This window comes from Aquarana catesbeiana, unplaced genomic scaffold (genome assembly GCF_042186555.1).
Source record: "Aquarana catesbeiana isolate 2022-GZ unplaced genomic scaffold, ASM4218655v1 unanchor228, whole genome shotgun sequence".
Taxonomy (NCBI): domain Eukaryota; kingdom Metazoa; phylum Chordata; class Amphibia; order Anura; family Ranidae; genus Aquarana; species Aquarana catesbeiana.
In genome coordinates this window covers 2,801,113-2,816,374 of record NW_027362655.1, presented here as the reverse complement: position 1 = coordinate 2,816,374, position 15,262 = coordinate 2,801,113, and the positions used below count along the sequence as shown (strand labels likewise).

Sequence of the window (15,262 nt, the reverse complement as noted above, 5' to 3'; positions counted from 1 at the left end):
GGTGGCCGCCGGGTTAGCCGGTTCCTCAGAGAGCCACCAGGAAACCGTAACCAGGACCGCGGCCCAATACTATTTAATGAAGCATGGCAGGGCTAGGCCCCCAAGCGACAGTGGAAGCTGCAGGGTCGTCTTTGCTATTCTCGGGGTACCACCCTGCCAGAGAAAGGCCATGATGATGCTGTCTAGTTTTTTGAAAAAGGCCAGTGATATTGGGACTGGGGTTTGTCTAAAAATGTAGAGAAGTTTTGGAAGGATCGTCATTTTGATTAAATTAACCCTGCCAACTAATGTAAGAGGTAACGTTTTCCATTCTTTGCATCGTCTTGACAGGTATAAGATCGCCGGTGTGAGATTAAGGGGAATATACTGTGACAAGTCTTGTTGGATGTTAATCCCTAGGTATTTAAACTGGGAGACTGTCTTCAATGGTGTGTTAGTCGGTATAGTTACAACTGCGGGGGATAAGGGGAACAAAACAGACTTTCCCCAATTAATACAAATCCCTGAAAATCTGCCAAATGTGTCTATTATGGAAAGCGCTTCACCCAGGGAGTCACTGTCATTTCTCAGGTATAGGAGGGTGTCATTGGCGTACAGGGAGATTTTTTCTTGTATCGGGCCCATTGGGATACCCTCCACTTTACCAGAGGAGCATATAAGAATCGCCATCGGCTCAATGGCCAGCGCGAAAAGGACCGGAGACAGGGGACATCCCTGTCTCGTGCCTCTGCCGAGCTGAAATGGTGATGACAGGGTAGACCCAGTTCTCACTCTGGCCCTTGGAGACCTGTACAGGGACTGAATCCAGGAGACAAAGTTAGGCCCAAAGCCAAATCTGCGCAGCACCTCCCACAGGTAGTCCCACTCCACCGAATCAAACGCCTTTTCGGCATCAAGGGAGAATACTGCATCCGATGGAGTGAGAGAACCCGCCGAGGCCATAACCGCAAACAGCCTCCTGAGATTAATGTCAGTACCCTTACCAGGCATAAACCCCGATTGGTCCTCGTGTACCAGATTAAGAATAACCTCATTTATCCTACCGGCCAGGACCTTAGCAAGTATCTTAATGTCAACATTAAGCAAGGATATGAGCCGGTAGGATGTGCACAGTTCCGGGTCCTTATCTGGTTTGGGGATTACCACGATGATGGCCTCAGCCATAGAGGCCGGGAGATCTCCGTCCTCCAAGGCTTTGGAGATCATGTCGTGTAACTTGGGTAATAGTTTTTCGCCGTACTGGCGGTAAAATTCAGTCGGTAGTCCGTCTGTGCTGGGGATTTTCCCCGCCTGCAGGGTCCCCAGGGCCTGCTGGATCTCCTTAAGTGTAATTGGACTGTCCATTCTGTCTCTGTCAGCATCAGTGAGTTTGGGGAAGGTAATTTGTTCCAAGTAGGTTCCTCAGGAGTGTATGTCGCCCTAGAGGCAAATAAAAGTTGATAATATGAGGCAAAGCGGGCATTAATAGCCTGGGGATCCGTTACCACCGCTCCCCCCCCCCCCCTCATCTTTGATGCGGGCAATACTGGTGACCTGTTGTTGTTCCCTGGCCAGCCAGGCTAGGAGCCTGCCAGTCTTTTCTCCCTGCTCAAAAATACGCTGGGTCTGCGTCAGCTGGCGTTTTTTGGCCTTAGCAACCCTCAGCAAAACCACTTCCCGATAAGCAGCCTGCATGTCCAAACAGGTAATCGGGTTTTTGGTAAGGACATATTGCGATTCTAGGGAGCTAGCTTTAAATTCAACCTCCTCTATGGTTATAGCTGCGTCCCGCCGCGTTCTTGAGATGGAACTCTGGTAGCATCCCCGAATGTGCGCCTTGAATGCGTCCCAGACACCCCCATACGAGGCCGTGCGATCGTTTAGCCGCCAAAAATCAGAAATATGTTTACCTGTTTCAAAGTCTATAGTGGGGTCCGAGATCCAATACCGGGAGAGATGCCAGACCCTTTCCGATACAGGGGTTTGCGTGCGGAGGCAACAGAGCAGGGGAGTGTAATCCGATATGCCTCTCGGAAGCATTTCCACCTTGCACACCCTCGATAACAGCCCGGGACTAGCGTAAATCAAGTCTATCCTCGAGAGGGTCTGGTGTGTGGCTGAATGACAGGTAAAAGCACTCTCCTCCAGATGCTTCCACCTTCAGACATCCACCAAACCATAGAGGGAGGCCCAGCTAGACAGGGGAGAACTCGTGGCAGTGCCCGCTATCAGTTTGTCTAGAGAGGGACTCGGAAGCATGTTGAAATCACCAGCCACCATAATATTATCAGTTGTATAGTTAGACATAATGGGGATCAAAGTTTTCAACAATGCGGTGGTAGCAGGCGGAGGCAAGTGCAAGCCTATAATAAGCATATCAAGCGTATCAATTATGGCGTGTATTAACACATACCTGCCCCCAGGGTCCAGTTTCACATCTAGAAATTCAAAGGTCAAGGACTTATGTACCAGTATGCTGACCCCTCTGGCATAGCCGGAGTAGGTAGCATGGTAGTAATGTCCGACCCATGGTTTTTTGAGGCTCATGACCCTGCTACCCACCAGATGAGTATCCTGCAAGATGCATATTTGCGGGTTATGTTGTTTGAGAAAGGCCATAACAAGGGAACGTTTAATCCTGTCATTTAGGCCTCTAACGTTCCAGGAGACTATCCTGATGGGAGCCATGGGACAAGTCTGGATATGTTAGCTGCATAATATCTACGTGCTCCAGGACCCAGGGGGGAGGTCCCTCCCCTCCCCAACCAGCCCCATGTGTTCCCCAACCCTCCTCCCACCATCCAGCCACTTAGCAGGCATATCATGTAACATCTTACGTGTGGAACCACTGCATTTACCTATCAAAATCATCAACAAAAACAATAAGAAAAAACAGAAAAGAAAGAGGTACAAAACCAACCCCCCCCCCACCCTGCACCACCATTGGGAAAGAAAAAAAAAACATGGAGTGCTTAATCCCCACAACCCCTCTAGCACAACCGCTAATCCCCTCTCAGTGTAGGAAGTTCTCCTTTAGGAACAGTGAGATTAGCTGTCAACCGAACAATCAGTTCTTCATAGCTATGTGATCCAAGAGTCCGCAGCCTATGTAGCCTGGGTATGTATTTAACCAGCAATGTCGAGATTGTGCATTAAATGAGGCAGGTGCCTTCGTTTCCATACCCGGCACATTAGAAGCAGGATAGTAAAAAGAGAGAAGCGGCAAAAAAGAAAAAAGAGAAAAAAAAAAGGAAAAAAATTGAAATTCTCCATTATGGAAATAGGAGTAAACTGCAGCCGTGCTCCATAGGTATATGCTGGACAGCATGTAATGCCTTCGACCCTCACAGGCATACTGGGGACGGCCCCTTTTTTACTCCCCTATGCATGGGGCTATTTCACACTAGGGAACATAAAGATGGCCGCTGCCGTGCACTCCCTTCCCGGGCAAACTATAACCGTGCACATGAACAGGAAAATACCAAGTCCTCCCCGCTGCCCCAGCGAGATTGGGGTATCCCAAGAGGTTCAGTCACAGTCGCAGCGGTAATAATCCCATTGTAGGGCACCACAGAGTAGGGGCAGTCACCATGTGCATTGGGTGTTCTTCTCGGGGTACAAAGCAAGCTATCGACACAGGGTGAAAGGTGTGTACAGGAAACACCCACGGAATGTGCTTAGTCCTATGGTCATTGTAGCACGGCACGCATACTTTACAATACCCGCCATCAAAAAGTCAGATCCCTGACCTGGGCCCAACAGGGGCACAACTGCGAGCCGGGCATGTAACATGAGTTGTAAAAGATAATGAGGGGAGACAGTTACCTCGCTCTAGTCAGATTATCAAGCCATTGCGCTACATCCTCCGGGGAAGTGAAGTACTTAGTAGATTCGCCATCAATGACTCGGAGGCGTGCAGGAAACAGCATGCTGTATTTCATCCCTTTTCAAGCACAGCATAGACTTAACATGGTCGAAAGTACGCCGGAGCCTCTGCGTTTCTATAGAAAAATCCGGGAACACCATTAATTTGGTATTCTCAAACCGGAGCTCATCAATTTTCCTTGCCTCGCGGAGAACTAGATCCCTGTCGCGGAAGTTTAGGAGCCAAAATATAAATGTGCGTGGAGGGGATCCCTGTGGGCCACGAACCGCTGGCATTCTATGGGCCCTCTCCACCACAAATTGCGGGGAGAACTGCACTCTAGGTAGCAGGGTGTGCAGGAGCTGTTCCGCAAAAGTAGTAGGGTCATTACCTTCCGCACCCTCCGGCAATCCACTCTGAGGTTATTCCTCCGGCTCCAGTTCTCGCTGTCTTCGGCTTGGGACTCCAGCGCTTTCACTTTGACCTGCAGTGTACGAATGGACTCGCGGTGATTATGCGTGCTGTCTTCCACCTCTCCCACCCGGTGTTCCACCTCACCAAGTCAGTCTCGAAAGCGGTCCATGTCTCTTCTCATTAGCCCCACATCAGTCTGAAGGAGGTCAATCTTCTCAGGGAGAGTGGTCTTGCAGCTGTTAATGGCCTGCATGAGAGCTGTGAAGCGATCTTCCTCTATATTGGATGGGTCTGCTGGCGCCGTCTGTGTCGCCATATTGAGGCTGCACGTGGGGGCCTGCCTCTGAGGATTTAGGAGCGCCAGCGCCTCTTCTCCCTGCTCCAGTCTTCCCCTTTCTCATACCCCGAGATCCCCCAAGTTATGTGGGACACTGCGGGATACACAGGTGCAGTCAATCTCTGGTATTTCGGATAAAAGAAGCAGGTAATTGCGGAGCTGGGCTCACACGCTTCTGTTCAGGTCTCCAGCTTAGCCACGCCCCCAAACTTTGGAACCTTAAACAGAAAGTGATAATGAGGGAGGAGTCAATAATCCAATGATGGTGGTCTTCAGGATCAGTCCAGTCTTCATCTTGGTGGTTCTCCCCCATCCTCACTCTCTGACCTCTGGTGGGGCTCAGCCCCGCTGTTATTCATGACTAAATCATGGACTAAATAAGGAAATGCAGGACTTCTTGTGTTGGGAAGATGGCAATGAGTGATAAAGGGGGTGGGGACCCTCGTCCTATAATCCCCTCATCACTGTCACTCCTATAAAAGACAGTTCTCGTTGTTTCCTCACTCTCTGACTAAGGTCCATGAATAAAGATGTGAACTGGTAGGAGATCAGAGGGCCCATTTACTAGTTACCTTGAGGGTGGATTTGTAAGATCCTCAGAGACAAAGCTGCCTGATGTGGGCGGAGTCCTGGTTTAGGGGAACCAATCTGTTCATGTCTAGTAATAATCTTTTTTTTTCTATTTTAGTAGATGGACGGGAGATGAGGAAAACCTCAGAGGATTGTCTCACTTTGTCTCCAGACTGTAAAGTAGAAGATGAGGACATCACAAAGTATAGTCCAGGAGAAAACCCGACTACCTCAGATGTCCATCCGGCACCACACAGTGTAGATGGACCATCGTATTCCTCTTATCCTGAGGAACTTCAGACTGTGAGGGACGGTGCTGTCCTTCCAACAGAGAAGAGCTTTTCCTGTACTGAGTGTGGGAAGTGTTTCCATTCTAAACCCAAACTTAATAGGCATGAAAGATCTCACACAAGAGAGAAGCCACATTCCTGTCCTGAGTGCGGGAAGTGTTTCCATTTTAAATCCCAACTTAATGTGCATAAAATTTACCACACGGGGGAGATGCCGTATTCCTGTCCTGAGTGTGGAAAGTCTTTTCTTTTTAAATCAAAACTTAATGACCATAAAATATCTCATACGGGAGAAAAACCATATTCCTGTTCTGAGTGTGGAAAATCTTATTCACGGACCGCGCATCTTTACACACATCAAAAAGTGCACACGGGGGAGAAGCCGTATTCCTGTACTGAGTGTGGGAAATGTTTTGTAAATAAATCAGAACTTTTAATACATCAGAGGTCTCACACGGGGGAAAAGCCGTATTCCTGTTCTGAGTGCGGGAAATGTTTTTCACAGGCCTCGCATTTATTCACACATCAGAGATCTCACACGGGGGAGAAGCCGTATTCCTGTTCTGAGTGCGGTAAATGTTTTTCAAATCAGTCCAATATTGAAAAACATAAGATGTTGCACACAGGGGAGAAGCCGTATTCCTGCCTTGAGTGTGGGAAATTTTTTTCACAGAAGTTCAATCTTTACAAACATCAGAGATCTCACACAGGGGAGAAGCCGTATTCCTGTCCTGGTTGTGGGAAATGTTTTTCAATGAAGTCTGCTCTTTCCATGCATCAGAGATCTCACACAGGGGAGAAGCCGTATTCCTGTCCTGAGTGCGGGAAATGTTTTTCAGTGAAGGCAAATCTTTATAGACATCAGAAGTCTCACACGGGGGAGAAGCCATATTCCTGTCCTGTTTGCAGGAAATGTTTTTCAATGAAGCCCAATCTTTCCAGACATCAGAGATCTCACACGGGGGAGAAGCCATATTCCTGTCCTGAGTGTGGGAAATGTTTTACACAGAAGTCCAGTCTTTACAAACATCAGAGATTGCACACGGGGGAGAAGCCACTTTGCTGTTCTGAGTGAGGGAATTGTTCCTCATTGAAGTCTTGTACTCCGGTACATCAGGGATCCCACACAAACCTTGAGGTGTATTAGTGCCTTGAGTGCGGGAAATGTCTTCTATATGAATGTTGCTGGACATAACGGCTCTCATGTGGGGAAGAAGCACACCCTGATATACACCTCAGATATACTCCATGGCTGATCTTCATCATGTAAGAAACAGTTCATAAGGAGATCAGAGATCACCAAAGACATGGAGCAAGTGTTGTACCGTGTTGGCCATTGATAGCAGTAGACAAAAAAAATGGGAGTCATTACCTTTCATTGGCTGAGTACATTTTGTGGTGTAAGCTTTCACAAACACTTTGAGGTCTATTTTTTTTAAAAATTAGTTAATTGAAAGTAACAAGTTTTGGTCATATTTTTTTCATATGATCATTGGCTCCATCTAGTGGCATTAATGGTGTTTTGCACTAAATTTACTGATGGAGATGTTACATTACACTGTGACCACAGCAGAATGATTCTATCTAGCTCACATTAACCCTTTTACTGCCAGAGCTGTTTTTGAATTTTTATGCACACATGTTATAATGTACATTTTTGTCCTGAAGATTAGTTTAGAACCCCCAAACATATATTTTCTGAAAGTCCCTGGAGAATAAAGGGGTGGTAGTTTTTTTTTATGTCACATTATATTAGCTCAGTGTTTTATCAAGTGTGAATTTCAGTAAGAAATACATTAAATGTAATTTTAGTGCACAATTGCAATATTTTACCCAGTTGTTGGTAAAAATATAAAAGAATATTATTATTATACACAATTTACATAGCGCCAACAGTTTATGCAGCGCTTTACAATGTAAAGGGGGGACAACACAATTACAGTACAGTTCATTACAGAAGGGACAGGAGGGCCCTGCTCGTGGAGCTTACATTCTAAGGGAGGGGTTGGTGGTACAAAAGGTAATAGATGCAGGGAATGATTTGATGGGGTTTTGTTGAGTAAATAGATACCCAACATGTCCATGTGACGCTTTAAAAGCCTTTCCAGGTCCTCTGTGTGGAGGTAACCCAGAATAATGGATGTAGAATGATTGCTCTCACTCTGGCCTGCACGGTGTTATATATTATATGTAGTGCAATTAATGATTTTTTTCTTATATAGACATTATATAGCAAAATGTTGTTTATGTTTGTAAGTAGGGAACTCAAAGTTTTGGGGTGGGGTTTTAAGTGCTTGCGTGTAACTTTAATTTTCTCACATAACTTTATTACTATCACTTAAGGGACCGATAAACCCCAATATGATAGCATTTTGTTGTGAAAGGTACTCTTTAATGAGATATCAGGAGACTATCAGACCCCTCATGTCTCTCCTGCTCTCCACTGAAGATAATGGAGAGCAGATCATGCTCCATTCTTACCCCCTTAATCTCCTCACATATCACAAACTTACAGAGTGACATAACAGTATGCATGTCACACTATTCCCTCAAACTTAATCTTTCTAAAACTGAGCTTGTAATATTTCCTCCTCCCCGATCCCCTCCCCATGACTTTACCATCAAGATCAGCGGCACAGCTATTGGTCCCTCCACACACGCCAGGTTGCTGGATGTAATCCTAGACTCTGACCTCTCCTACAGTCCCCACATCCAATCACTGGCTACATCTTGCCACCTCAACCTGCGCAACATCTCCAGAATTCTCCTCTTCCTGACTAATGACACCACAAAACATCTTATTCACTCCTTGGTTATTTCCCGCCTTGAATTCTGCAACTCTCTCCACACTGGCCGACCCTCACACAGGCTATTCCCCCTTCAGTCTATTAAGAATGCTGCTGGTAGACTCATACACCTCACTAACCAATCCATGGCTGCTGCTCCTCTCTGCCAATCCCTTCACTGGCTTCCCCTCCCCCACGGCATAAAATTCAAAATACTAACTGTGACAGACCTAGCCGGGATAGGGGCTTTTGGAGGCTTTTGGAAGCAAGCCTCTTACCCACTGACTATGGGCCCTGGCATTTAAGGGAACACTACTCTTTGGAAGGTGTATGCCTGGGGGATCCGCGGAGTGGTCTTGTTACTTTGGATTCAAGTCCATGTCTTCCCAAGACACACAGACTCTGGGACTCTAAGTCCAGGGTCCAGGTTAGGGGCCTAGATGCCACATTTGAAGCAAGGACTGTTCCGCACTATGGGACTCATAGTAGATGTTGATATCATCAGCAAGCAACTTGTCAGGGGTTGTCTTCTATAATGTGTTTATTGCAAGTAGGACTAGTGTGCCTCCTAAGGGTCTTTCACCCATTGTTGTTTGTACTAATTAACTCCCCTTTTGTCTGTCTGCTATGCAAACCATTGTGGGTTGTGTTTATACTTGTAATAATGTGTATTGTCCAGTAAACTGTATTCACTATTGTAGAAGTCGGCAAGTCTGACCTGGAATGAAACCTCTGAGTCATCCAGGTGGCTAATTAACATAATGTTTATAGTATATGTCTGTTGTTCTAATTATATTCATGTGTGCAGTTTGTATTGTTAGGGTAATATGATCAGGAGGGGGATGTCCTCCTATATAGTGTATATATTCTGTGTTAGTTTGTTCAAATAAATGTGTTCCAGTTTTGCAGCCAGAGGAGTCCTGCCTAGTTCTTGGTTGCAATATGCGGCTATAATATCTGATATCTATCTTCAGACTGGAGGAAGCGGTATATGATGGAAGCACTCAAGTGGAGTGGGAAGCGATTCCGTTACACTAGACATAACATACAAAGCCATCTACAGTATGACCCCCAGCTACATCACCAACCTCATCTGCAGATATCGCCCAAGTCATCCTCTCCACACCCCCCAACACCTCCTGCTCTCTAGCTCCCTTGTTACCTCCTAACATACTCACCTCCAGGATGTATAAATCCTGTATAATAATAATAATAATTCACAGCTTCTCCGGCCACAGTGGTCAGGAATGATAGCAATGAACCCGGAAGTGACCTAATCCATATCCCTTCTGGGGTCATTCTAGCTATCAGCGAGCAGATGTTCTCTGGTCTCTCTCTTCTACACAGAAGCACCCGCTATGCCAGGCTCATAGGTAGGATAGTGGAGCCCAACAAATATAGTGGGCGTATATAGAAACCATCCAGCGTCAGTTTGGAAAGCTCGCCCTGTGACAATGTCTGAGAGCGCATTTAGTCTTCACCAGAATGTTCCAGAAGGGCACTGCTGGTCTCTGTGACAAATGATTTCACCATGGTAGATAGGTAGATAGGTGAACATGGTAATTTGGTGTTTGGCAATTTCCACCATTGGCCATGCCTGTAAAATATCTAATCTTCATGTTTGCCGATACTCTGATACCGGACTAGTAATATCCTAGATTTCCATAACCAGGAATAAGATAAGGAAGGATCCATTTTGTGTCCAATCATGAAGCAGATTTTTGGCCTCACTCACAGCTTTACTGTCAGATCTAGGGGATCCATCAGTGTGCTCCAGGCAGTACAGTACAGGGACAAAGTTATTTGCACTAAACCACTAAATGGACTAGACAGGGACATGCCATCAGTTCTTGGGACACTGAAAGCTGCTAAACCAGCCTGAACTGCTATATTTCAGAGCAATAGTATTTCTGCAGTCAGAGGTTTACTGAGTCAAAACACCTATTTTATTCAGTTGTTTACCAAACCCCCAAACAAGCTAAATTCACAATCTGGGTTCAGTCCAAACCTGGAGCTCATTTCTAGTGGTCAGTGTAGTGGCCTTTTTCATCGGTGACCAGTTGAAGAAGGATCCCATATCAGTGGTCATTGTACTGGTCCCTTACATTGGTGACCAATGGGAGAGGTGCCCCCTTATATCAATGGTCAGTGTAGTGGTTTCATACATTGGTGATCAATGGGAGAAGGATCCCCTTATCTCTGTGGTCAGTGGGAGAAGGAAATTCTTACATCATTATCAGTGGGAAGACTGCCCCCCTTACAGATCATTAATGTCAGTTGTTACTGAGAGACAGAAATTGTTAATTTCTCAAGAAACTCCTAGAAAGCTTTTTGAGGAACCCTGGGTGAGGAAGGCTGGAATGCAGCGTGGCATGGAGGCGATCAGCCTGTGGCGTTATGGGAGCCTAGGTTGCTTTGATAGCGGCATTCAGCTCCTCTGCATTACTGGGTCTGGCATCTCTCATCTTCCTTTTGACAATACTCCACAGATTCTCTATGGGGTTTAGGTCAGACGAGTTTGCTGGCCAATCAAGCACAGTGATACCATGATCCTGTGACCAGGTATTGGTAGTTTTGGCAGTGTGGGCAGGTGTCAAGTCCTGCTGGAAAATGAAATCAGCATCTTCATAAAGACGGTCAGCAGAGGGAAGCATGAAGTGCTCTAGAATTTCCTGCTAGAGGGCTGCGCTGACTTTGGACTTGATAAAACACAGAGGACCAACACCAGCAGATGACATGGCTCCACAAATCATCACGGACTGTGGAAAATGTTGCATTTCATTTGGAAATCAAGGTCCCAGAGTCTGGTGGAATAGTGGAGAAGCACAGAATCCAAGTTGTATGAGGTCCAGTGCGAAGTTTCCAGTCAGTGGACATTTCATTGCCGGCTTCTTTTTTTTTTGAAACAGCACAGAGACCCTCCAAAGGCCCCCCCCCCCCCTAAATACATTGAAAAACCTCAGGGGTCTGTATGCTGTTTAGGTAAATTTTAAAATACTTTTTCTTTTGTAAATGTCAGCGCAGCTGTGGCATGTTCTGTGCATCACAGAGATGTCCCTTCAACAGGCAGGATTAGGACCCCCCAGGATTAGGACCCCAAGGATTAGTACACCACCCCATAATTAGGAACCAGACATGTTATATAACCATACATTGGAAACAAATAATTGTATCACCACAGGCACTGTAGATACAAGAATAGTAAAAATGGGCCGCATCCTATTAAAATGGAATACTATTTGGAGAAATTAGCACTGAACTTTATAGGCACTTAGATACACATGATTACAATTCAAACATCTTTATTATAAAAAAAATATCCCTATCTAGACCATTTAGAGGGTAGTGACAAATGGGGAGTACTCGGAATGTTCAGGGATGGGTAGTGGGGTCCCACAGGGTTCTGACCTGTGACCAATCCTATTTAATTTATTCATGAATGACCTGGAGGATGGGATAAACAGTTTAATCTCTGTATTTGCGGACGATACTAAGTTAAGCAGGGCAATAACTTCTCCGCAGGATGTGGAAACCTTGCAAAAAGATCTGAACAAATGAATGGGGTGGGCAACTACATGGCAAATGAGGTTTAATGTGGAAAAATGTAAAATAATGCATTTGGGTGGCAAAAATATGAATGCAATTTATACACTGGGGGGAGAACCTCTGGGGGAATCTAGGATGGAAAAGGACCTGGGGGTCCTAGTAGATGATAGGTTCAGAAATGGCATGCAATGCCAAGCTGCTGCTAATAAAGCAAACAGAATATTGGCATGCATTAAAAAGGGGATTAACTCCAGAGATAAAATGATAATTCTCCCACTCTACAAGACTCTGGTCCGGCCGCACCTGAAGTATGCTGTCCAGTTCTGGGCACCAGTCCTCAGGAAGGATGTACTGGAAATGGAGCGAGTACAAAGAAGGGCAACAAAGCTAATAAAGGGTCTGGAGGATCTTAGTTATGAGGAAAGGTTGCGAGCGCTGAACTTATTCTCTCTGGAGAAGAGACGCTTGAGAGGGGATATGATTTCAATTTATAAATACCGTACTGGTGACCCCACAATAGGGATAAAACGTTTTGTGGAAGGGAGTTTAATAAGACTCGTGGCCACTCACTAAAATTTAGAACAAAAGAGGTTTAACCTTAAACTACGTAGAGGGTTCTTTATAGTAAGAGCGGTAAGAATGTGGAATTCCCTTCCACAGGCGGTGGTCTCAGTGGGGAGCATCGATAATTTCAAAAGACTATTAGATAAGCACCTGAATGACCTCAAACATACAGGGATATACAATGTAATACTGACATATAATCACACATAGGTTGGACTTGATGGACTTTTTTCAAGCTCGCCTACCATGTAACCATTTGAATGCATGATGACACACCTCTGCAGCCTCCGCTGTATCCTGGATACTCGCCTATGTTCTTACCAAGTCTAATTCACCTAAAGGGTTACTAAACCCTCTTTTTTTTTATTTTTTATAACAAACTTGTCATACTTACCTCCACTGTGCAGTTAGTTTTGCATGGAGTGGCCCCGATCCTCCTCTTCTGGGGTCCCTAAACGGGACTCGTGGCTCCTCTTCTTCTTGAGTGCCCCGTTGGAGAAGCGCTCTCCTTCGGGACACCCGTGCGGGCGTGCTCCCGAGTCCTGCTGCTGCGCCTATTGACACAGACAGCAGGACTCGGCTCCGCCCCCCCGGCGCCCACATCATTGGATTTGATTGACTGCAGCGGGTGCCAATGGCTGCGTTGCTATTAATCTATCCAATCAGGACACGAGACCCCAGCTACAGCTGGTGTGCTCGTCCTCGGGGCGATAAAAACCGGCTTCAGGTAAGTAAAACGGGGGTCTGGGGGGCTGCTGCATGACAGAAGGTTTTTCACCTTAATGCATAGAATACATTAAGGTGAAAAAGTATGAGGGTTTACATTTAACCACTTGCCGACCGCCACACACAGATATACGTCGGCAGAATGGCTCGTAAAGGCAAATGGGGGTACCTGTACATCCCTTTGAGTTTGCCGCCTTGCGCCTCCAGCAAACTTGATTTTCGCCGGCGGCCCGCGATCACGAGATGGAGAGGCAGAATGGGGAGATGCCTATGTAAACAAGGCATTTTCCTGTTCTGCCTAGCAACATGACAGGGATCTACTGCTCACTGTCATCGGGAGCAGTGATCGCTGTCATGTCAGTGGTAGCCCATCCCCCACCACAGTTAGAATCACTCCCTAGGACACACTTAACCCCTTGATTTGCCCCCTAGTGTTTAACCCCTTCCCTGCCAGTGTAATTTACACAGTAATCAGTGCATTTTTATAGCACTGATCGCTGTATAAATGACAATGGTCCCAAAATAGTGTCAAAAGTGTCTGATGTGTCCGCCATAATGTCACAGTCATGATAACAATCGCAGATCGCCACCATTACTAATAAAATAATAATAATAATAAAAATGCCATAAAACTATGCCTTATGTTGTAGAGGCTTTAACTTTTGCGCAAACCAATCAATATACGCTTATTGCGATTTTTTTTTACCAAAAATATGTAGAAGAATACACATCGGCCTAAACTGAGGGAAAAATTTGTTTTTTTTATATATTTTTGGGGGATATTTATTATAGCAAAAAGTAAAAAATATTGCTTTTTTTTTTCAAAATTGTCGCTATTTTTTTGTTTATAGCCCAAAAAATAAAATTCGCAGAGGTGATCAAATACCACCAAAAGAAAGCTCTATTTGTAGGGAAAAAAAGGACGTCAATTTTGTTTGGGTGTAACGTCGCACGGCTGTGCAATTGTCAGTTAAAGCGACGCAGTGCCGCAGGGCCGGTCCCAGGCGGGTGCATGGGGTGCAGTGCACCCAGGTGCCAGAGAGGTGGGGGCGCTGAAGCACCAGAGTGCTCCCCTCCCTCCTCCCTCTCCCCTCTGTGCTTCTGGACACTTCTGGATCTACTTCTGGATAGCTCTGTCCGTAGGTCACCGCCGCGGAGCGGCCGCTGTGCTTTTCACTGCTAGAGCCCGTCCCCCCTCCCTCCTCCTCCTGTCAGAGGAGAGCAGCCGCCGGAGATCGAAGCGGCTGGTCTCTGTGTTGAGAGAGACCAGCCGCGCAGTGACTTCGCTGGGGGGAGGAGGGGGGGCGGCCCGTGCCTGCAGCCTGACACAAGTTCTCTCCTCTGTCTCTCACTCCCGCCTAAGCTGCAGCCTGTCTCGATCTGCTCTTCACCCGGGCGGCGCGGCTTCACACTGTCCTCTCTAGCTGCCGCACGGGTGTTATGTGTCTGTACTGATAGAGGGAGGTTTGTCCCTGGGGCGGTCTGTCCTAATGGGGGGGGTTGTCCTGGGGGGTCTGTACTAATGGGGGGTTGTCCTGGGGGTCTGTACTAATGGGGGGTTGTCCTGGGGGGTCTGTACTAATGGGGGGTTGTCCTGGGGGTCTGTACTAATGGGGGGTTGTCCTGGGGGGTCTGTACTAATGGGGGGTTGTCCTGGGGGGTCTGTACTAATGGGGGGTTGTCCTGGGGGGTCTGTACTAATGGGGGGTTGTCCTGGGGGTCTGTACTAATGGGGGGTTGTCCTGGGGGGTCTGTACTAATGGGGGGTTGTCCTGGGGGTCTGTACTAATGGGGGGTTGTCCTGGGGGTCTGTACTAATGGGGGGGGTTGTCCTGGGGGTCTGTACTAATGGGGGGGTTGTCCTGGGGGGTCTGTACTAATGGGGGGTTGTCCTGGGGGTCTGTACTAATGGGGGGTTGTCCTGGGGGTCTGTACTAATGGGGGGGGTTGTCCTGGGGGTCTGTACTAATGGGGGGGTTGTCCTGGGGGGTCTGTACTAATGGGGGGTTGTCCTGGGGGTCTGTACTAATGGGGGGTTGTCCTGGGGGGTCTGTACTAATGGGGGGTTGTCCTAGGGGGCCTGTACTAATGGGGGGTTGTCCTGGGGGTCTGTACTAATGGGGGGTTGTCCTAGGGGGTCTGTACTAATGGGGGGTTGTCCTGGGCGTCTGTACTAATGGGGGGT

The 15,262-nt window shown here is 46.9% G+C and overlaps 2 protein-coding genes across 2 annotated transcripts in view; one reads left to right on the top strand and one right to left on the bottom strand.

Annotated features, from left to right (window-relative positions):
- LOC141121716 (uncharacterized) overlaps nt 1-9,468 on the top strand; it is a 278,834-nt gene extending 269,366 nt beyond the window's left edge. Inside the window, exon 9 of the mRNA XM_073611432.1 lies at nt 5,812-9,468. Within this exon, the coding sequence (XP_073467533.1) occupies nt 5,812-6,530 (719 nt within the window). The 3' untranslated portion in view covers nt 6,531-9,468. The remainder of the gene's footprint in view (nt 1-5,811) is intronic.
- Nucleotides 1-15,262, bottom strand: part of LOC141121710 (uncharacterized) — a 191,243-nt gene that overhangs the window by 147,454 nt on the left and 28,527 nt on the right. The gene's annotated exons all lie outside the window — the stretch shown is intronic.